The sequence below is a fragment of the Trichechus manatus genome, unplaced genomic scaffold (assembly GCF_000243295.1).
Source record: "Trichechus manatus latirostris isolate Lorelei unplaced genomic scaffold, TriManLat1.0 scaffold00015, whole genome shotgun sequence".
NCBI classification, from domain to species: domain Eukaryota; kingdom Metazoa; phylum Chordata; class Mammalia; order Sirenia; family Trichechidae; genus Trichechus; species Trichechus manatus.
The window spans coordinates 22305059-22328397 of NW_004443951.1; the positions used below are offsets into that span (position 1 = coordinate 22305059).

General features: G+C 35.8%; 1 protein-coding gene across 2 annotated transcripts in view; it reads right to left on the reverse strand.

Annotated features, from left to right (window-relative positions):
• Nucleotides 1–1631: 1631 nt before the first annotated feature.
• The window catches only part of ZMYM1 (zinc finger MYM-type containing 1), a 35652-nt gene continuing 13944 nt past the window's right edge, over nt 1632–23339 (reverse strand). Inside the window, exons 2-10 of one of the 2 annotated variants that reach the window (XM_023727253.1) lie at nt 20630–20790; nt 16741–16813; nt 16277–16526; nt 10313–10490; nt 10010–10222; nt 8151–8304; nt 6705–6842; nt 6496–6533; nt 1632–5981 (exon numbers count right to left, since the gene is read on the reverse strand). In XM_023727253.1, the coding sequence (XP_023583021.1) occupies nt 3678–5981; nt 6496–6533; nt 6705–6842; nt 8151–8304; nt 10010–10222; nt 10313–10490; nt 16277–16526; nt 16741–16813; nt 20630–20725 (3444 nt within the window). In that variant the 5' untranslated portion in view covers nt 20726–20790 and the 3' untranslated portion in view covers nt 1632–3677. Of the gene's footprint in view, nt 5982–6495; nt 6534–6704; nt 6843–8150; nt 8305–10009; nt 10223–10312; nt 10491–16276; nt 16527–16740; nt 16814–20629; nt 20791–23339 lie in introns of those variants that run through there. The other variant, XM_023727254.1, reaches the window with a different exon arrangement.

Here is a 23339-nt window from a genome sequence, read left to right on the forward strand (position 1 = left end):
TGTATTCAGGAAACTTCCTAGCTTTGGTTTAGTCCAGTTGTGCTGACTTCCCCTGTAGTGTGTGTTGTCCTTCCCTTCACCTCATTCTTATCTACTATCTGGTTAGTAAATAACCTTCCCCCTCCCTCCCCACCCTCGTAACCATCAAAGAATGTTTTCTTATCTGTTTAAACCTTTTCTTGAGTTCTTATAATAGTGGTCTTATATGATATTTGTCATCCTGTGACTGACCAAATTCACTCAGCATAATGAGTCCCAGCTTCCTCCATGTTATGTTTCATGGCTTCTTTGTTGTTATTGTTGTGTAGTATTCCATTGTGTGGATATACCATAATTTGTTTATCCATTGGTCCGTTGATAGGCACCTACGTTGTTTCCATCTTTTTGCTATTGTGAACAGTGCTGCAATGAACATGGGTGTGCATGTATCTATTCGTGCGGCAGCTCTTATTTCTCTAGGATATATTCCAAGGAGTGGGATAGCTGGATCTTATGGTACTTCTATTTCTAGCTTTTTAAGAAAGCGCCAAATTGATTTCCGAAGTGGCTGTACCATTTTACATTCCCACCAACAGTGTATAAGTGTTCCAGTCTCTCCACAACCTCTCCAGCATCTATTATCTTGTGTTTTTTGGATTAGTGCTAGCCTTGTTGGGGTGAGATGATATCTCATTGTAGTTTTGATCTGCAGTTCTCTAATGGCTAATGATCATGAGCATTTCTTCATGTGTCTGTTAGCCGCCTGAATAACTTCTTTGGCGAAGTGCCTGTTCATATCCTTTGCCCATTTTTAAATTGGGTTGTCTTTTTGTTGTTGAGGTTTTGCAGTATTTTGTAGATTTCAGAGATTAGACGCTGATCAGATTTGTCATTGCCAAAAATTTTTTCCCAGTCTGTAGGTTGTCTTTCGACTCTTTTGAAGTCTTTTGATGAGCAGGGTTTGATTTTTAGGAGCTCCCATTTATCTGGTCTCTCTTCTGGTGCGTGCGCATTGTTACTTATGGTTCATATTGTATTTATGCCATGTATTAGGGCTCCTAGCATTGTCCCTATTTTTTCTTCCATGATCTTTATGGTTTTCAATTTTATATTTAAGTCTTTGATACATTTTGAGTTAGTTTTTGTGCATGGTGTGAGGTATGGGTCTTGTTTTAGTTTTTTGCAGATGGATGTCCAGTTATGCCAGCACTATTTGTTAAAGAGCCTGTCTTTTCCCCAGTTAATGGGCTTTGGGCCTTTGTCAAATATTAGCTGCTCATAGGTGGATGAATTTATGTCTGGATTCTCAATTCTGTTCCACTGGTCTATGAATCTGTTGTTGTACCAATACCAATCTGTTGTGACTACTGTGGCAGTATAATAGATTCTATAATCAGGTAGTGTGAGGCCTCCCACTTTGTTCTTCTTGAATAGTGCTTTATTTGAGGACACTTCCCTTTCCATATGAAGTTGATAATTTGTTTCTCCATCTCATTAAAAAATGCCAGTGGAATTTGGATCGGGATTGCATTGTATCTGTAGATTGCTTTGGGTAGAATTGATATTTTCACTATGTTGAGTCTACCTACCCATGAGCAGGGTATGTTTTTCCACTTATGCAGGTCTCTTTTGGTTTCTTGCAGTAACGTCTTGTAGTTTTCACCGTATAGATCTTTTATGTCTCTGATTAGATTTATTCCCATTTTATCTTCTTGGGGGCTATTGTAAATGGTATTGATTTGTCTACCAAAGTTTTTATAAATTTCCTAATACTGAAACTCCCTTACATTCCTGGTATGAACATCAAAAGGTAATAATCGATCATTTTAAAAAAAGTTTTTATTATAGAAAACTTTAAATAGATGCTAAAGTTGAAGAATACAACAAACCCGTGGGTACCCATTATGTAAATTTAACAACTATCAAATCATAGCCAATTTAATCTAGACACTCATACACTCCCTCTCTCCATCATACTATTTAGAAGTCCCAGATATATGAATTCATGTGATTGTGGAGAGCTGGCAAGTCCACATGTAGGTCAGATGCCAAGCTGGTGATTTCTGCAGGCTTATGTACCAAGATCCATAGGACAGGTGATGGGAAAAGTGAAGAGTTAGGGAGCTCTGCCAATATATCTATTTATAGGCTGGTAGAGGAATACACCCCCGGGAAACTCCCTTTTTGCCCTCACAGCCTTCAATTAATTGGATGAAGTCCATTCCATTCATATTACAAAAGGTAATCTGCTTTACCTAAGGCCAACTGATTTAATTGCATGTGATTACTTCATTAACAGCAACTAGACTAGAGTTTTACCAAATAATTGGGCACCATAGTTAACACATTAAAATTAACCGTTTCAGTGGGTATGTGTCCCTTTAAAGCCACAGAACTTTGATACATATGTAGTTTATCTGAAGTCGTCAGAAAGAGGATTTGCTGCTGATGTTAATTTTATTTTGTTGAGGTTATTCAGTTTGGCTTCTCTGTATCTACTGACTTCCCTTTTTGAGCAAAATGAAGGTGCTTTCTCTAAAGCTTGGATACCAATGGGAGTTATTTTATAGTAATCACCACGCAAGCCAACTGTCAGCACAATGGGGGAAGAGGTTAGTAGAATGTTGTCACTGGTAAAAGGTCTCTAGTCTTTTTCTAGTAGGCATGAACTGGCTGACTGCCTTTCTGGGGGTCCTGTTCACCAACTCTGCAGCTAGTAAGGCTCTTCTGACTTATTTCCTTCCGTTTTACTTTCATTAACCTTTTGTGCATCTATAAAGGCAAAACAGAGAAACTTATAACCTAATAAATGGCAGTGTCTCCATCAAAAAAATAATTTCTTTGATATTTAAACTTTTCTTAAAGTATACAGACAGTAAAAAATCTGTTGAGATTATTTATTTGAAAAATACAGTCAAAATTTCATAAACCAAAAACATAACAATTCTTGAGTTTTAATGTTTAAATGTACAGTTCACAGAAAAAGTAATACCAATGGCTCAAATAAAGATATTCAACCTTATTCTTAAAAGAAACACAAATTGAAACTGCACTGAGATTAAAATACCATCTTTCAACTAAAAGATTAGCAAAGATCAATAAGTTTGATAACACTGTGAAGATTCTTGGGAGTGAAAATTGACATAACCCCTATAGAAAGCAATTTGCTGATATCTATCAAAAATAAAAATGTACAAATCTTTTGATACAGTAATTCCAATTTTAGAATCTAGAAATTCACTCATGTGCAGCATTATTTATAACAGCAAAAGACTGGAAAGAATTAAGAATGTCTGTCAGTAGGAACTCCTCAAATATACTACGGTACATTCACAGAATAAAATCTTATACAGTTGTAAACAAAAAATAATCAAGAAACTTTATGTACTGATATGGGATGATCTCAAAAATATCATGTTAAGAACAAGGTGAAGAACAGTGTGCACTGTAGAGTACTATATATAAAATATCTCTGGAAGAATATCCAAGAAACTGGTAACACTCCAGGAAGGCAGAACTGGGTGCTAAAAGTGGGAAGAAGACTTTTCACGGTGTATCATTTTATATCTTGAATTCTGAACCATGTGATATGTTACATGTTTTGCTGAAAAAGTTTTTTTCTAAAAATTTTGAAATAAAAACTATAATATTCCAATAGAAATATAAGATTCTTTTAGGTATATTCAAATTAGCAAGCATCATATTTCTTTCATCTGATTGATAAACTTTTCCACAATTCCACTGAGTCTTTCAGGCTCCATCAGTTTGTTTACCAGTTCCTGCTCAATTGCCATTAAGGCCATGTCACTACACCTCTCTTGTCCCATAGTATGACATAAATATGTTTTAAGGCGAGGCAGTACAGAAAATGAGCTGTTAGCACTTGCTGAACTAACTGGCCAAGACAAAGCAATATGTAATAGCTGTGAGATGCCAGGAATATTACTGTGAAGACCATGCTGAATAAACAAATAGCCAAGATTTATGAAGTTGACAGAATCATAATCCATGACAAAGTTGAGCTTTGCATAGTGCCGATAAAACCTAAGTTCTGGGATAATATCTGCATCAAGTTTATAAAATTCTTGAACATGTCTGGCTGTTGCTTCATTTAATGGTTCATTCCATTTAAATAATAGTTCTGAAATTTGCTTTATTTTGCAATAATCAAACTCTGAAAAATATAATTTTAAATTCTGCAATATAGTATCCAATCCTTGGTAATAAATATTAATTTTATATTGTTCTTCAGTTGAAGTAGGAAAAAACATACTATCTGAATTGCTATGATCTATTATTTTCTGAATTTTTCTTCTTTTCTGAAGAGATGGTTTTTCAACTTCAAAACCTTTACAAGTTATTTTTTTACATATTTCCTCTGCTCCATCCCAGACAGTTTTGAAACAGACATCATTTCTCTCAGATGATAAACATTCAAAAATTGTTTCTATTTTTGAAGTCAAAGAAAAAATGTCCATGGTTTCACTCTGTAGCTCTTCAGAAAGAATTCCTGTAACACTCAGCACTCGATAAAGAAATTTTATACAAAAGATAAACTCAAATTTGGAAACCAGTGTCAACAAGTTACTCAATTCATCAGTCAAGTTTATGTTTGAAGAATGGCTTGATATAACTTCCAATGTTTCAATAATCTCTGGAAGACCCTCAATCACAGATAGTAATGCACGATCATGGACTGTCCAACATGACTGTGATGAATGTTTCTTGCATGTTTTGTTCTGGCTTAGTTTACAAATGTTTTGAAAATCTGCCAACATTTCCTCAGACGTATGAACAGTATTGAACAAAGTACTGAGAATACTTAGAGTACTTCGGAGTTCTTTTACTTCTTTACAAAACCTAATGACTGCTAAATCCAAAAAATGTGCATAACAATGTATGTATAAAGCTCTTGGCTCTTCCTTCTTGAATTCTGCTGCAATTTTATTAAATTTTCCCCTCAAATTAACGGTACTATCATAGGCCTGGCCACGTATTTTTTTCAAATCAACTCCAATTTGCTCTAGATAAGTTTTGATAATCCCATGTAAGTTGGTCCCAGTTATCCCTTCAGTATCAATAAAACCCAAAAATCTTTCTTTTATTAAGATAGCCTTTGATGTTTTTTGTGGGTATCTTACACAAACTGAAAGCTGTTCTTTAGTGGCACTATCAGTTGTTTCATCACATATTACTGAAAAAGCTGAGGAGACATTGATCTCATTCACAATATCCTGCAACATTTCAGTCTTTATTATTTCAATAATTTCAGTTTGAATTTTTGAACTATTATAGAAGTCAACTTGTGAGTTCATTTGTCGAAATATTCCTTCTCCTTTATCTTTTGCTCTGATTTCTAACAATTCTAAAAAATTGCCTTTATTTATAGATGAAACAGACTGGTCGTTTCCTCTGAAGGGTAAACACTGCTTTCCAAGAAATAAAATATTTTCAATGATAAATTTTAGGTAGTTTTTATTTTCCTCAATTTTTTTTGAATGAATAGACAAATTATCATTTATAGCTTCATCACAAAACTGGTATTCTCTCCAAAATTTCAATGACTTCAAATGCATCTCACTTTTCTCATGCTTTCTGAATTTTTCCAGAGTTTTTTTCCAATTAGAAATTCCTTGGGTTGTAAATGACTCTCCTCCACAGCTTAAAATTTTCTGGCAAAACAACTGGCATGAATAACAGAATGTCACATCTTTTTTAGCACTATGTTCCAAATATGGATTTGAACACCAAGATTTTTTAATACTTTGCGATTTCCCTTTAACTTTTTGCACTTTGGATGTAAATTTTGGATGACATAGTCCATCATCATTTATTTTCATATTGTATGCAGGATCCTGGCTTGACACTTTATCTTTCTGTACTTCCATATCACAGCCAATTGTATGCTGACTGACTACTGATGAAGACGGCAAAAGGCTTGGCTCTTCCACACTACGATTAGCAACATCACTACTTGATTCACTGGGTGAACTCTTAGAAATCTTTGGAAGGAAAGGATAAAATAACACTTAACAGTTTTCAAATAATCAGCTAAATTACTGAACAGATCTAGTAACATAGTAAAATGAATGGGTAAGTTACAGTATGAGCTCCACTAGGGGGCACATTAATTATTTATAACTATTTGCAATCCAGATACAGCATTAAATGTTCAAAGGACTTTTTTAACGTAATTATAGTAGAAATAATTTTTATTGCTTAGGTGACTAGAGATGCTTAACAAGTATGAAAAAAAAAAATAATCGAGAACCTAGAGGAAATATATGACTAATAACACTTCTGTTTAAACATTCTTATTAATAATTTGAAGTCAAACTTGAGATTTGGGAAATTGAACGTGAATAGTAAACAGTATTTTCAGTGCTTATTTACTCTATTTTTTGAGATTTAAGATGAAAATAGGAATGAATATGCTCAGACATACTTATATAATTTGCTTTAAAGAGAAAATAAATGCTGAAGACAATAGCAAAATAAACAGAGACTAAAACTTACATCTGCAATGACATTTCGTGTTACTGGAGAAGCTGTACCTGTTAAATTAATAGAGCATAAATTCAAGATCTTATACTAATCTATAAAATTGCATCATAAACTATAATTGCTTACTACACATTGGGAAACAAAAAGAAAACTAAGAATACAGACAGATTCAAGTAATGCAAAATAGTGTATACATCAAGTATCTTCAAATCAATTCATACCTTGTAAGACATCAGAGTTCACAATGGACAAGTCACTGTGAGGATCTGCCAATGACACTATATTGCTTATAACTGGAGTTGTATCTTTCTTTGGAGAAGGGAGCTCAGTTGAAGCCTCTTGCACCATGGGAACATTTACTGATACAAATAAACAGACGTCTTATAAACCAGGCAGAATCAATCAGCAATATTTTAATAACAAGTGTTTCAAGGAATAGTACAAATATCTAATAGCTTTAGGTATTGCTGGGCTAAGTAATTCTAATTGGAGTAACGTGTATTAGGATTTAAGGATAGCCAGGTTCTTCAGGATATTAACAATGTTAAACTGATAGTTTATACTTCCCCATCATTTTATAGCTTTTTGCACACAATTTCTCAGTCCTTTTATACTGCTTGCTTGAAATTACAAGCAAATTTTTGCTGTGAAATTAGCCATGAAAACCTAAAAAACATTCCTAAACAATCTCCTAATGAGTGTCATTTCTAACTATTCTGGGTTTCATAAACCTCACCATCAATGGAGTTAGGCTGCTGTCCAACCTAGTATTGAAGAGATTTCTGTAATAAGACAGTATACAAACTCTAGGACACCATTCATTCTACAGTCTACATAAATGGCACTTCTGGTACTAGAGGAGGCTCTTGGACGGAATACTTAGTTTGCCCTGGATTATTTGTGCTTCTCTATTAGTGAACTTCAACTAGATCTACTTCTCCTGAACAATATTACCAACAGCCTTGTTTTTACAAAGCAAGGATAAATTTGATATAACATTCTATATTCTAACAGAACAATTAATTATCATAAATATATGGAATTAACTCAATATATATTGACTGAATGCCTCATATGTACCAAATCCTGTGGTAGGTGCTCAGTACATACACTAATATAAACATAAATATATTCATTTACCAAAGGATCCAAATTATCTGAAGACCAAACCAAACCCATTGCTGTTAATTGTGACTAATAGTGACTCCACGTGTTCCAGAGTAGAACTGCTTCATAAGGTTTTCTTGGCTGTTACCTTTAAGGAAGCAGACTGCCAGGCCTTTCTTCCGAGGTGCTTTATGTTACTGCCAACCTTGATGTTAGTAGCCGAGTACAAACTGTGTGCACCACCCAAGGACCTAATCTAAAGACATGTAACACTAAATTTCTTTTTCTTAAATCTTGTCTTAAAATGAAGAGGATTTGTATCAACCTGATACAACAATCATTACAAATAAACATTAAAGTCTCTGGTAGAGATGTAGCCTTCTTTTTACATACAAATATTGGAAAACACGTTTTTTGCAATGAGTTTTGAATTGTTTTACTTTTAAGTCAGCTTTATTTGGAAATGAAACAAGGTTATAAATTAAAGCAAAGCAGTAAATTCTTTAATATTTACTAACCTTCAGTTATTAAACCTGTGACAACTGCTAAACAAACATTACCTGTAGAAGATTCCATCTTCGCTTTACTGTAAGCAGAGAAACAATTAATAGAGCAGAAAAGCTCTGTCTTCCCAAAGTCATTTGTAGTCTCAATAATTTCATCTGAGGGCTTCACTGATTTGAAAATAACAGATGGAAGTACTCTGGCTGGTTTCTGTTTAGAGATTGAAATAATATTCATATTCCTGGTACATGATACATATTGTTAACAAACAAAAATATACCCACTACCACTGCTCTTAGTTAAAATATTACAAACAATGTCGATGAATCCACATTTTTAACACTTTCTTAAAAACCACAGAAAAGGTACTATAGACTGCAATGACTGTAAAATGAAATTGTATTGTCACCTATACAAACAATAACGATACAGGCAAGCAATGAAGAAACTGGTCAGAGAAAATGGTCGCCATCCCAGGCAATCAAAGCCAACTGGATAAATAAACCAAACCAGCTGCTGTTGAGTTGATTCCAACTAATGGTGACCCCAAGTGTGTCAGAGTGGAACTGTGCTCCAGAGTTTTCAATGGATGATTTTTTGGAAGTAGACTGCCAGGCCTTTCCTCTGAGGTATCAGAGTAGTCATGAACCTCTAGCTTTTTGTTTAGCAGTTGATTGTGTTAACATCTGCACCACCCAGGGACTCCCAGATAAATAAAGGTCTTATAATAAGTCACTCCTCAATGCCAGCTTGGGCATCAACTCAGGAAAACCTTCTAATGGTGCTAAGGAGGAGCCAGAAAGGGAGCTTAACACACATGACAAGATATTGTGGGAACACTGCTTTTCTAGGCTAACTTCAACTGGAAGCATATTGTAAGAAAGCAGCATACAAGCAGTAAGAAGTCTAGTTGAGTTTAGTAAGCAGTAAGTGTACAAAGGAAAAGGATACAAACTAAGAGGTTTCCCACCTATTCTAATGAAACAGGAACCATCATTCCTGAATTTAAGAATAAAACATTGATGGTAATGATGGAATAGAACTGCTTTTAGGGGAACAAAGCGCAAAGATAAATGAAAATATCTGTTTGTGAAAGAATAGGACATTGGCAAAAGAACAATGAAACAAACAAAAAAAGGGGTAATTTCGAAAATTTCGCTTTATCCTTTATTAATGCGAATAATTTTTATATTTTGAGAAACCCCTAATAATTCACCAACATTTAACATTAAGCAACAAAAGTAGTATAACTTATAAGTTTACTACTCATATGGGAAAGCTAATAAATATACTGTTAGGGAGATGTGGCCAAAATACTTATAATTATACCAAACAAACTACTTTTTAAAATAAAAGGCCACTCTTTTTTTTAGACTCACAGATTTGAAAACTTTCCTAATTCTCGGTTATAGTTCACTAACAATATGGATTTTTCTCATTATCACTAACACACAATTATCTTACATGCCGGGAAAAGTTATGAGGTGGCGTTTATCATCTGGTATACCTATATCAGCCCTATTCCATCACATATGCTGAATAACTGGTTACTCAATACAGGCTCTTAAAAACAGGACCAAAAAAACCAAAACCAAACCCGTTGCTGTCAAGTCGATTCCGACTCATAGCGACTCCATTTGGTTTCCAAGGCTGTAAGTCTCTACGGAAGCAGACTGCCACATCTTTCTGCCACGGAGCCACTTCAGTTAGCAGTTGATCACTTTAACCACTGCACCACATCATCTTACCAACCCACAATCCCCAATGATGCCAAAATCTATATCCCCACATTTTCCTACAGTAGAACCACTTATAGGCCAACTAATAGAAGGAACAGAATCTTCTATTTTTCATTTCAATCCTATGCAGTCAATTCAAATGGCATAGTTCTCACTTTAAAGATCTTTATTCATACCTGCTTGTACGCTGTAACACTCTTTAACCTATTAAAGTACTGAGACTGTCCTTCCATTTGAAGTATGTGGAATGAACTACAGCTAGTATAGCAATAAATTCCACAGTTCTCACAACAGTTCATGACAAGGTTGTTAGCGGAGTGAAACTTTAAAAAGCAGGTATTACTGCAAAGACTATGTTTCACATTCTGGTATTTTACTTCATACTGAATCTAGGAATTAAAAAAAAAAAAAGTCAGTCAAAAACTGGTATTAAAGCAGAATCATAGGAGTTCCTAAAGATTAAAAAAATGACAACTTACAACAGTAGTCTTCTGACACATGCTGCATTTGGTTAAAATCTTATTATTACTACATATGGTAACAAATGATTTTCTTTTTTCTTCATATGATGAAAGACAAGATTGGCTGCAAAAATTTTTGCTAGAGGTAGTATCTTCCAGCTGAACACTGATCACATCCTTTTGATTTAAAATGTCTCTAAAAATAAATAACAAGGGCACCATTAAACACTTCCATCACAATTATAATTCTTTTCTCTTCCTAAGTTAAATCTCCCCCTCATCATTCCTCTCCCTTGCTGTTCTATGTACCCAACAAACTATAAAATAGTAGTAAGAACACCAGCCTTAGAAAGAGAGAGAACCTAAATCTGGTATCCAGTTCTATCACTTATATTAAGTAACCTTGCATAAGTCATTTATACTCTCGATGTTAATTTCCTCTCTATAAAGCAGGAATTATAAAACACATCTGAAAGTGCTGTTCTGAGGACCACATAACCTGTGTTAAGGAGCCCTGGTGGCAGAGTGGTTAAAGTGTTCAGCTGCTAACCAAAAGGTCAGCAGTTTGAACCTACCAGCCGCTCCTCAGGAGAAAGATGTGGCAGTCTGCTTCTGTAAAGATTTACAGCTTTGGAAACAACCCAATGAGGCAGTTCTACTCTGTTCTATAAGGTCAATGTGAGTCAGAATCAACTTGATGGCAATGGGTTTAACCTGTATTAATTGTTGCTAGTGATAACAGAATAGTGATGAAAAATTACATATATGAATAACCTAAGCAACTTTGGAATCTGTAGGATTCCATGTATAGGACAGATTTCAAAGAACGTCTGCAAACCCTGGAGGTCCCACATATATTCTCAGAGGGTCCAGGAGATCGAAACTATTTTCATAATAATATTAAGATGTTATCTTTTTCACTGTATTGACATTTGAACTGATTGTGCAAACACAATGGTGTGTAAAATTGCCACTCTCAGCACAAATCAAGGCAGTGGCACCAAAATGTACTAGTACTTGTATTATTGACGGCCATGCATTCACAGTAAAAAAAAAAAAAAAAAAAAAAAAATGCCATCTTTTCTTAAGAATGGCCTTAATGAAGTAGTAAAAATTATTAATTTTATTAAATCTTGATCCTTGAGTATACATCTTTTTAATGAACACCTAAGTACAATGGTTGTCTCGTGTAAAAAGCCAATATGGGAATGTTAGTTGTTGCAAACTGAATTAGCTGCTTTTTTCATGGAACGTTTTTACTGGAAAAAAACTAACTTATTCAGAAGTAGGTATATGGCAGATATTTTCTCAAAAATGAACAAAGTGAAAAAGTTACTTCAAGTAAAACAGCTGACACTATTTGTTACCAATGATAAAATTCGAGCTTTTAAGTGAAAATCTGAATTTTGGGAAACTTGTATCTGCCACACTGAGCTTGATGGCTTCCCAAAACTTAAAAGACCTTTCTGATGAGACTGGTGGTGTTATTAACAAATGTGACTTTAAAAATACCACATAATGAAATATGTCAACTTTTGGAAGATCTGCATAACTCAGTGAACCAATATTTTTCAAAGGACCATAGCATGACGTGGCAAAAATCATACGTGAGTAACAGATCTTATTCAAAGCACAAGAGAGGCCAATGGATTTTAATGTACAATGGATTTTAATGTACAAAAAGTTCACTGATATGGTTTCAGATTCCACCTTTCAACTAACCTTTAAGAAACTACTACTTGTCTTTTGATGTAGTACCAAAGAACATCCATAATTATCTGAAAAGTCTATGAAAACACTCCTCTCCCTTTTCCAATTATAGATTTATGAGGCCAGGATTTTCTCCATAGATTTCAACCAAAACAACACGTCACAACAAACAGAACAAGCAGATATGAGAATCCAGCCAGACGCTCATCCAAGAGGTTTGCAAAACTTATAAGACAATGCTACATTTCTCACTAAATTTGTGTTTTGGAAAATACAGTTACTTTTCATTAAAAAATGGTATCTATATTAACATGTAACTGAATTTTTAAAAATTTTTAAATGAGTTAATAATTAAATATTTTTAAAATTTATAACACAGGAGACATTCAAAAACATAACCTACATAAACGAAAGCTATTCAGGGTTTTTAATAATTTTTTAAGAGTGTAAAAGGATCCTGAGACCAGGAAGTTAAACAACTGCTGCTATAGGAAATACCAAGATAGATCTGGCAGAACCCTCAGGATATCCATCTTTCAAGATAAAAGTTTTCTAAATGAAATACTTCTGAAATTAACACTACTTTAACATTTTCAATTTTGAGGGTATTATGAACTTTCAGCCTTCTTCAACAAATGGTACTAAAAATAACACGTTAAATTCATCATCACAACATCAGCTATCTTACTAGTTTAAAATATAGCTCTATCAGTTAGGAATAGGAGGAGGATATGGAATGTGCCCTCCACGCGTCCGTCAGTTTGTCATACTGTGGGGGCTTGAGTGTTACTGTGATGCTAGAACACATGGTGGCTGCAACAATGGGCTCAAGCGTGACAACAATTGCAAAGATGGCGCAGGACTGGGCAGTGTTTCGATCTGTGGTACACGGGGTCGCTATGAGTTGGAACCGACTTGATGGTGCACCTAACAACACGTGCAGCTAATTGCCTCCATGAACAACTGCCTCCTTTGTCATGTGACCACAGAACTGGATGGTGCCTGGCTACCATTACTGAATATTTTGATCAAAGACTCTAGAAGAATCCTGAACAAAAGGGGGAAAATGCAGAACAGAATTTAAAATTTTCATGGACTCCAGACTTTCTAGAGCCATGGAGGTTGGATGAACCCCTGAAACTACTGCCGAGATAACCCTTAAACCTTAAACCAAAAATATCCCCTGAAGTCTTCTTAAAACCAAACTGTAGTTTAGCTTAACTAGTAAAGAATGTCTGCCTTGAGTATTGTGTTCTTTCTAGATCTATCTATATGGGATCAAACTGACAACAGTAACTTGAAAGATAACATAGGAAACTTAGGGGGCAGTGAGTTTATGTTAATACAGGAGGAACAACTAGAAAAGGAGGGTGAGACTGTAGCACAATTCGAAGAATGTAATCTATTTCTCTGAATTGTACATGTGGAAACTCTTAAATTGGTGTATGTTTTGCTGTGTATATTCTCAACAACAACAACAAAATAAATTTAAAAAATATATAGCTTTATCCACAGTGCTTGAGTTGTGCTGTACCTGTACTTCGTTTGAAAAAAACTGTTCTAGAATTCACTCTGTACCAGGCAGCATTAGGCTTTGAGGATATAAAGATGACTATAAACTGGCCTCTAATGTCAAGAGGCATACAGTCTAACGGGGCAATACAAACATTTAAAAAACATTACTATATTATGATTAATGCCTTGGTAAAGCGGGAGGGAGGAATGGTATGGAAGTAGATAAGCGGTAAAGATATTTGGGCAGAATTGTAAGATACAAAGAAACTAGCCAGATAAGAAGCGGGGGTGGGGGAAGAAATACTGCTGTAAGCATGCTAGATTGCTGGCTTCTAATCTACTAAGGTCTTATAAACAAAAAACTAAAAAATCAATCTTCTTAGAAGTACCCAAAATTAGCTTAAGCAAACTTTGAGTACAGGTCTGAACAACTGGCCTACAAATAAACCAAGTGTTAGAGTTTTAGTGGCTGGGCCTATTTTGGCCTCAACTAGACCTGTGTTCGTTCCAATCGGGATACTAAAATTCAGAAATGACACTTCTTGAATACACCTCTCTCAGAAAAAAACCCACCTTTTTAACAACATTTAAAATGTCATCCTCAAGGCAATCTTTCATTTGGCTTATGAAACAGAATGAAAACTTCATTAACCCAAAACAGATTTTAAATCGTTGCTATAAAAGAAACTCCAACAATAATTGAAAATTAACTAAAATCTTGAGAACTAGAGATTAATACCAGAGGCTAATGAATGTGGAATTAAAAAAAAAAAGTTTTGAAAAAAGTACAAGTTACTTTTAACAGTGGATGTTGTCTCACAGCCTAAGTATTACTACCATCCTTTAAGCAACCTATAAAATAGTACTTTTTATCAAAAAGAATTTTATTCCAGAGATAAAACTTGACTTCTATTTTTGTGCCTACAAAAGAGTTTACAAACCAAGTCTTCCCTGCTTCAGCCTTTTTCAATCTGTTTGGGATATGTACAGGGAAAACTCTGAGCATAGCAGTGCAATACCTTAACTTCTCAGGGCCTCAGTTTCCTCCAAACCAAAAGAAAAGGTTTGGACTGCATGATCTCTACAATCCCTTCCAATCTTATGATTCTGCAGAGAGAGAAAGCAGGCTGAAGTAATGAGGGTGCCATACAGCCCATAGCAAAAAAGAGAAAAGACATAGTATAGTATCAAAGGGTTGAGAAAGCAAAAGAGAAAGGTGAGGAGAGTTCAGCAGGGTAAGACTTGAAGCAATGGATAACACCTGAAGCAGCAGCCTAATGAGAAGCTGAAACTCCCCATAAAAAGGGTTTGTGAGTTTGTTAAGAGAATAACAGTGATAGTTAACATTTATTCAGTCCTTATTATTTGCCAATATTGTTCTAGTCACTTAAATATATTATTTAATTCTCATAATTCTTACGAACATTTAACAAAATAGATGGGACTACTAAGAAACAAAGAAGTTTTCAATGCTTCTCAAACTTTAGCATGTACATGAGTTGCCCGAGGATCTCGTTAAAATGCAGATTCTTATTCACCAGGGTGAGACCTGAGATTCTGGATTTCTAACAAGCTCCTAGATGATGCTGATATAGCTGCTCAGGGATCCACACAATGTAACAGCAAGCGGACAAAGCAAGATTCCAATTATGGCAATCAGATTCCTAGACATTATTTTAAAGGAATTCATTATATTTAGAAGGAAAATTTAAGTTTAGCATTACCATTAGCATTCAGTGAGTACTAACAACCCAGAATTATATTACCATAGGACTTTTAAAGCCTATATACATCTCAGGGTAGAAGTAGAAGTTCTGGACATTTTTTCACTATGCCTACTCCTCACTACCTCATTATCTGACATTTCGCGTTTAAGACAATAGTAAAAAATCTACTCTCCAACTATTTTACACATTAATGACGTATGTCAGCCATTAATGAACGCAGAGGTGCGACGCAAGAGTAACACTGGCTGTGACGGTTATGTGTCATCTTGGGTGGGCCATGATTCTCAGTGGCTTCGCATTTATGTAATGATATAATCTGGCAGTTATGTAATGATGTAGTCATCCTCCATTTTGTGATCTGATGTGGTTATTCTCCATTTTCACATAATGCTGATTTCTGCATAATGACCTGGTGTTTGGATCCTAACCATGTTGATAATTCATTATGAACTTAAGTGGAGTCACTACTTCCTTTCTCTGCATCTAAACTACCTTACATATGTAAAAAAGTTAGAAAAAAGACCTGTTACAGAAATCTTTAAAAGAGTATACATACATACATACACGTTTATCTATGACTATTCAATTTTTTAAAGGAATTAAATAACTTCATTTACCATTACAAGAGAAACATATTATTTATACCTTGGAAGTTCCAAAATAAGAGTTAGATGATTAATTTTTGAGTAGCTGTTGCCTATTAGTTGAATGATAAAATAGAATGGACATACATTCATTCCACGTATAGAGAATTTCAACTGAAAAGAACAAGAAATATGTTTTGGAAGTCACATTACGTAAAGTTGAGGAGAAACAGAACTCATCATACGTTAATTTCTGAAAACTTCTCAACTATTAGAAAAGTTTCTTCTGAAGAATCTGTTAGAGGAACTGAAAGCAAAAGCAGCTTCTTTTCACCAAACCAAGGTGACACTTTTTCAGAAAAACGAAAATGTAGAAAATTACATCCAAGACTCTGAACAAGATCTAGGTAGGGAAATAAAAGGGGGCATAATTTAGAATTATATACTTGGAGCAGTTTGAGCAAGTTCTCTTGGGTGGAGCCGGTGAACTGGCAGATGCAATGTATTCAGTGATGCACACTGTGGAGCAAAAAAGCTGAGTAGACCCTTTCCTCTGATAAGCAGTTTGCCCCTTCTGAAGAATTCTTTTACAACCAGAACAGGAAATCTGAATAGCTGTAGTTGAAACTGAAGGAAGCATTTTGTTCATGCCAGATGATGCCAGAGAAAGCTGAATGCCTGTAGTCAACTGTGAAGCTATAAAAACAAAACACAAATGGAAAAATTAGTATTTACATAAAATTAAGTATGCATTCTTTTACTTTCTTTTAGAAGTAATTCATCCGGACATGAAATCCAACACAAACAATGTAATATATCCAACACAAACAATGTAATATTCATTGGGATTCTAAAAAAAGTAGAATATATCAGCCAGAATAAATATGATTAGCTAAAACAATTCTGTTACCACTGTCTGAAAATGTAGTGCTCATTTTCAGGTCGCTCTCCTGAATTTTGGGCTGCTGGGCTTGAAAATATTCCTAAAAAGAGAGTTGAAAACAATGAATACAATGTATTTAAGACAATCAGTCATTCAATAGAAAGTGATAAACTTTGCTCTAATTTGTTTAGTGAATTGAACTGAATGAACCATGGTAAATAGGTAAGCAATTCCGTTTTTGGTGTCCTTGGCTGATAACACCAATCACTACATTATTTTCTCTTGCACACAGATGTGAACTCAGAATCTTTATCAACACAGTCCCTCAGTAGCCACTACCAATAGAGAGAAGAAATGCTCAACAACACCTATTTTCTCTCCTTGTTCTAATCATTAGTAGCTAATTGTGTTCTTAAGGCCTTCAACACACAAATTTTTAGGTTGGGCTGCAGGATCCTTACAAAAGAGGATTTTTCAGAGTAGCAGGCAATCTTATGGCCACCATATCTAAACTTGATCTACATCCTTGAATGACCATGGTTTGAGAAAGTCACAGCTATTTCCTAGATGGATAACATTCCAAGCCATACATTTAGAAGTAGACTGACGACTCACCAACCAATGGGAGTCATACTCTACTTAATACTGATCTACTTTATTTTTAAAACAGAATACTAGAAATAAATTAAAACTAAATTGTCTGATTTATTTTTATTTCATTAAAAATTTCAGCTGGTGTATATACAAATACTCCAACGAAATCTGGCCCTACTACAAAATACTCACAGCCTGAGTCTGCTTATCCTTTATAGGTCCTTTAACATGTGATATGTCTAAAAGAGTTTAATAATATTTAAGTATAAAACTAATTTGGATTAAAAAAAATCATAAAGAAAAGTTTCAATAATTCAAAATGTACTCTTCAAGAAACAGTACTGGGAATATTGGATTTCCACATGCAGAAGAATGAAGCAGGATCCATGCCTCACACCATATACAACAACCAGTTACAAATAGATCAAGGACCTAAATGTGAAAACTAAAACTATAAAATTCTTAAAGAAAATATACAGGCATGGCTGCAGGACCTAGCTTTTTTTTTTTCTTTTTTTAATTGTACTTCAGGTGAAGGCTTACAGAACAAATAGTTTCTCATGAAACAGCAGTACACATATTGTTTTATGACATTGGTTAACAAGCCCACAACATGTCAACCCTCTCCCTTCTTGACCTTTTTTTTTTTGGTGAAAATGTACGTAGCCAAAGATACACCATTTCAAAAATTTCTACAGGCACAGTTCAGTGACATTGACTATGCTCTTCCAGTTGTGCTGCTATTCTCACTTTAGATGAAGGCTTACAGAACAAAATAGTTTCTCATTTAACAGTTAGTACACATGTTGCCCTATGACAATGGTTAATAACCTCACAACACATCAACACTATCCTTACTCAACCTTGGGTTCCCTATCACCAGTTTCCTTGTCCCCTTCTGCCTTCTGACCCTTGTCCCTGGACTGCTGTGACTCATTAGTCCCATTTGGTTTGATGGGGCTGTCCACTCCCAGGCTGAAAGGTGAACCTCGGAGATTACTTCACCACTGAGCTAAAGGGGTGTCTGGGGGCCATACTCTCGGGGTTTCTCCAGTCTCCTTTAGGCCAGTAAATCTGGTCTTTTTTTTTGTGAGTTAGAATTTTGCTCTACATCCTTCTCCAGCTCTGTCCAGAAACCTCTGTTGTGATCCTGGTCAGAGCAGTCAGTGGTGGTAGCTGGGCACTATCTAGCTGTACTGGACTCAGTCTGGTAGAGGCCTTGGTAGCTGTGGACAATTAGTCCTTTGGACTAATCTTTTCCTTGTATTCTGCTCTCTTCATTCTCCTTTGCTCCCGAAGGGATGAGACCAGTGGAGTAGCTTAGATGGCTGCTCACAGGCTTTTAAGACCCCAGACGCTACTCACCAAGGTAGAATGTAGAACATTGTCTTTATAAACTGTGTTATGCCAACTGAGCTAGACAGGACCTAGTTTTTAACAATGGATTATAAAATATGATAACAAAAACATAAACAGTAAAAGACAAAATAGATAAATTGGACCTCATAAAAATCAAAGCCTTTTTGTTCATCAAAGGATTTTATCAAAAAGTGAAAAGATAACATATACATTGGGAGAAAATTTTTGGGAACCATATATCTGAAAAGGGCCTAATATCCAAAATATATATAAAACTTTTACAACTTAACAAAAAGACAAAAAAAAAAAAAAACCATTAAAAAATGGGCAAATGACTTAAACAGACATTTCTCCAAAGAGAATATTCAAATGGCCAACAAGCACCTAAAAAGATGCTCAAAGTCATTAGAGATGCAAACCCAAACCACAATGAAATACCATTTCACTTTTACTATGATGGCTATCTATAGGGTTGCTATGAGTTAGAATCAACTGGATAGACACAACAACAACAGGATGGCTAAGGTAAAAAAAAGAGAAATAACAAATGCTGGCGAGGATGTGGAGAAATTGGAACCCTTATCCACTCCTGGTAGGAATGTAAAATGGTACAGCTGCTGTGGAAAGGTTTGGTGGTTCCTCAAAAAGTTAAACATAGAACTACCACATGACCCAGCTATTCCACTCCTAAGTATATACCCAGGAGACTTGAAAGCAGTGACAAAAACAGACACATGCACACCAATGTTCACTGCAGCACTATTCACAACAGCAAAAAGGTAGAAACAACCTAAATGTTCATCAATAGATGAATGGATAAACAAAATGTAGTACATACACACAATAGAACACCAGGGCTCAGAATAGAATACTATGTAGCCATAAAAAGAAATGAAGTCCTGATATATGCTACCACATGGACGAACCTTGAAAACGTTATGCTGAATGAAATAAATCAATTGTAAAAGGACAAATACTGTACGATCTCACTTATGTGAAATAACAAGAATAGGCAGATGTATAAGAGAACAAAGTTTATTTGGTTAAGTGGTTAGCCAAGTGGTTACCAAGAGCAGGAGGGAAGGGAAAATAAGGAGTCACTATTTAAGAAGCAGTGAGTTTCTGTTTATGGTGATAGGAAATTTGACAACAATTATGGGTGATGGTTGCACAACATGATTAATGTACACCTTCTCCTCACTTATCAACTATCTCGTTATCCAACATTTTGCATTTACGACAATAGTAAAAAATCTACTATCTATTTTGCACATTAACTACATACACTTGGCAGTAACAAATGCTGAAGCGCGAGGCAAGAGTAATGCTGGCTTTGATGGTTAAGGTTATGTGTCAACTTGGCTGGACCATGATTCTCAGTGGTTTGGTGGTTATTTAATGATATAATTTGGCAGTTATGTAATGATGTAATTTGGCAGTTATATAATGATGTAGTCATCCTCCATTTTGTGATCCCATGTGGTCATCCTCCATTTTTGCTTAATGCCAATTTTCACATAACAACCTGGTCTTTGGAATCATGTCAAAAAGTGAGGAGAGTGTGTAACTGCTATCACTGAGTTGTACGCCTGAAAAATGTTAAAAAAAAATTTTTTTTAAATTTACTCTAGTACTTGATAGAGGTAGTACCATAAAACATTACTTGTTTTGTTTCAAGTTAAGAAAAATGAAAACAAAAATATGTTCATCTCAGCTGGTACCACAACATTCTAAGCAATCCTCTACCTCTTCAAAAGCCCAATTTTAAATAGCCCATTCTCTCAAATCCTTTTCTTGCATATATTCATTATGGTACTTAACTCTATATATACTGTATTATTTAATCAACTGCTTTGGGGAAGATAAGGATTTACATATTTTAACCAATAAACTAGCATTTGCATAACTAAAATATACAACTGAATGGTGCTCTAGAACAAAGAAAACGAGACAAAATATTTACTTGATCATTGTCGGGTTCTGTCTTAATTTCATCTAGCTGCCGCAGCTGTGGAGCCATCACCTTGTCACATTCACTATCTAACAGTGGTTCTTTCATTTTAGTATCTGATGCAAAGGAATCCTCCAGTTCCAGATGAATGGGTTTCTTCTGTTTACAGATTCCTAAAACACAATATGAATTGATGTCTGATTTAAAAATTAGTTCTTTTTAAATGTGATAATTGTTCATGAATAACAAGACAGCTCAGCCTCAAGGTTCCTTCAGAGGGCCAACACTGGTTTCCACCATCCATTCCTCCATATATTGTTTTGCTTTCCACTCTTCTGATAGATACCACCTCTATGCTTTCTCCTGGGACAAGTCTTCATTTCTATTCTGCTAGACTTGGCTGCAGGGGGCAGTAATGGTTCAGTGGTAGAATTCTTGCCTTACATGGGTCAGACTCAGTTTGATTCCTGGTCAATGTGTCTCATGTGCAGCCACCATCTGTCTGTCAGTGGAGGCGTGCATGTTGCTATGATGCTGAACAGATTTCACTGGAGCTTCAGACTAAGATGGACTAAGAAGAAAGGCCTGGCAATCTACTTCTGAAAATCAGCAATGAAAACCCTATCAATCACAACAGCCCAATCCAAAACCAGTCATGGGGATGGTACAGGACTGGGCAGTGTTTCATTCTGTTGCACATGGGGTCACTATGAATTGGGGACTGACTTGACAGCAGCTAACAAAGAAACAGGCCTGGCTGCAGCATGACAAAGAACTGTCAGAAGTTCAAGCAGGATTCAGAAGAGGACATGGAATGAGGGATATCACTGCTGATACCAGAGGGATCTTGGCCAAAAGCAGAAAATACCAGAAAGATGTTTACCTGTGTTTTACCATTCTGTTATCCATAAAGTTGTCATGAGTCGGAGCCAACTTGACGGCATCTAACAACAATAACAACCCTGAGGGCACTTTCCAGGACACAGTAGTGGAAAAACAGAGGCCAAGCAGAAGACAGCAGTTTACTAGGCTAAGAAGACAGAGTTAGGAGTTCTGGGATACCAAAGTAGCTGGAACTCAAGCGGCACATTTTAGAAAGGAGGGAATCACAGAGAAAAATGAACCCCAAAATTTGCATACAATTGTCTTTCTCCCCAAGTCACTGGTTGGCTCCAAAACTGCACATCTACAGAATGAGAGACTCCAAAAAACCTAGCAGACCACTCTGACCAGGATCACAATAGAAGTTCTCTGTTACAGTGGGAAAAAAATGTAGAACAAAATACAAATTCATAAAAAAGGCTAGATTTACTGGTCTGAGAAAGACTGGAGGAACCCTCGAGACTATGGCCCTTAGACACCCTTCTAACTTAGAAATGAAGACAATCCTGGAGATCACCTTTCAGCCAAATAATAGACAGGCCTATAAAATAAACAGCAACACCTGTGAGGAAAGTGCTCCTTAGAAAAATCATCTATATGAGACCAAAAGGGCAACATCTGCCTAAAAGCAAAGATGAGGAGGCAGGAAGGGGTAGGAAAACTGGATGAATGGAAATAGGAAACTCAGAGTGGTAATGGGGAGAGTGCTGACACATTGCGGAGATTGTAACCAACGTCACAGAACAATTTGTATATAAACTATTGAACTAATTTCCCTGTAAACCTTCATCTAAATCACACACAAAAAAAGGTATAGTAGAATTTACAACACTTATTTTTGGGGGACACGTGTTAAACTTATCAAATGGCACACTTTAAATATGTGGTATACTGTACATCAATTATACCTGAATAAAGCTGCTTTTTAGAAGTCCTCCAAAAAAAAAAAAAAAAACCTACTAGAAAAGCAGCAGCTGAAAAGCTTAAGAGATTTTAATAACTATGCAGTGCTAAGTAGAGAGAAGTTGAAATATAAGCTCAGCAAAGGTAGAGGGGCCTTGGTAAAGACTTCGACTTTCAGTTGAGACTCCAGGAAGGCCATGTCCTAACAGTAAGAACCATATCCCAGGAGAAAAGACCACTTCCTAGAAGAAAGGGCAAATCCAAACAGACCAGCCCTAATAAAGCCCTGGTGGCACAGCGGTTAAGATCTATGGCTGCTAACCAAAAGGCAGCAGTTCGAATCCACCAGCCACTCCTTGGAAATCCTACAGGACAGTTCTATTCTGCCCTACGGGGGTCGGAATTGACTTGATTGGCAACAGGTTTGGTTTGGTTTTTGAATAAAGCCTAACAGGATTCCCTGGTGGCAGAGCTGTTAAGCACTCAGCTGCTAACCAAAAGGCTAGCAGTTAGAACCTACCCAGAGGCTCCATGGGAAAAGACCTGGTGATCTGCTCCTGTAAAGATTATAGCCTAGAAAGCCCTATGGGGCAGTTCTACTCTGTCACATGGGCTCACCGCGAGTCAAATATTGACTCCACGGCACCTAACAACAACAATAAAGCGTAAAACCAACCCCCTCAACAGGATCAATATAATGTAGTGGTATTATCTGCCTGCCTGTAGAAAACTCCGCCCCCTCTGAAGGAAGATAACATCACCCAGAAGATAACATCTAAAAATTTTTATCCACAATGTCCAGCATCCGATAAAAATTTATAAATCAAAAGTCAAAACAAAACAGAACTGACTGAAAACCAGGAAGAAAAAAAAAAGACAATAGAAATAGACTCAGAGGTGATTCAGATGTAGGTATTATGAAACGAGGATTTTGATA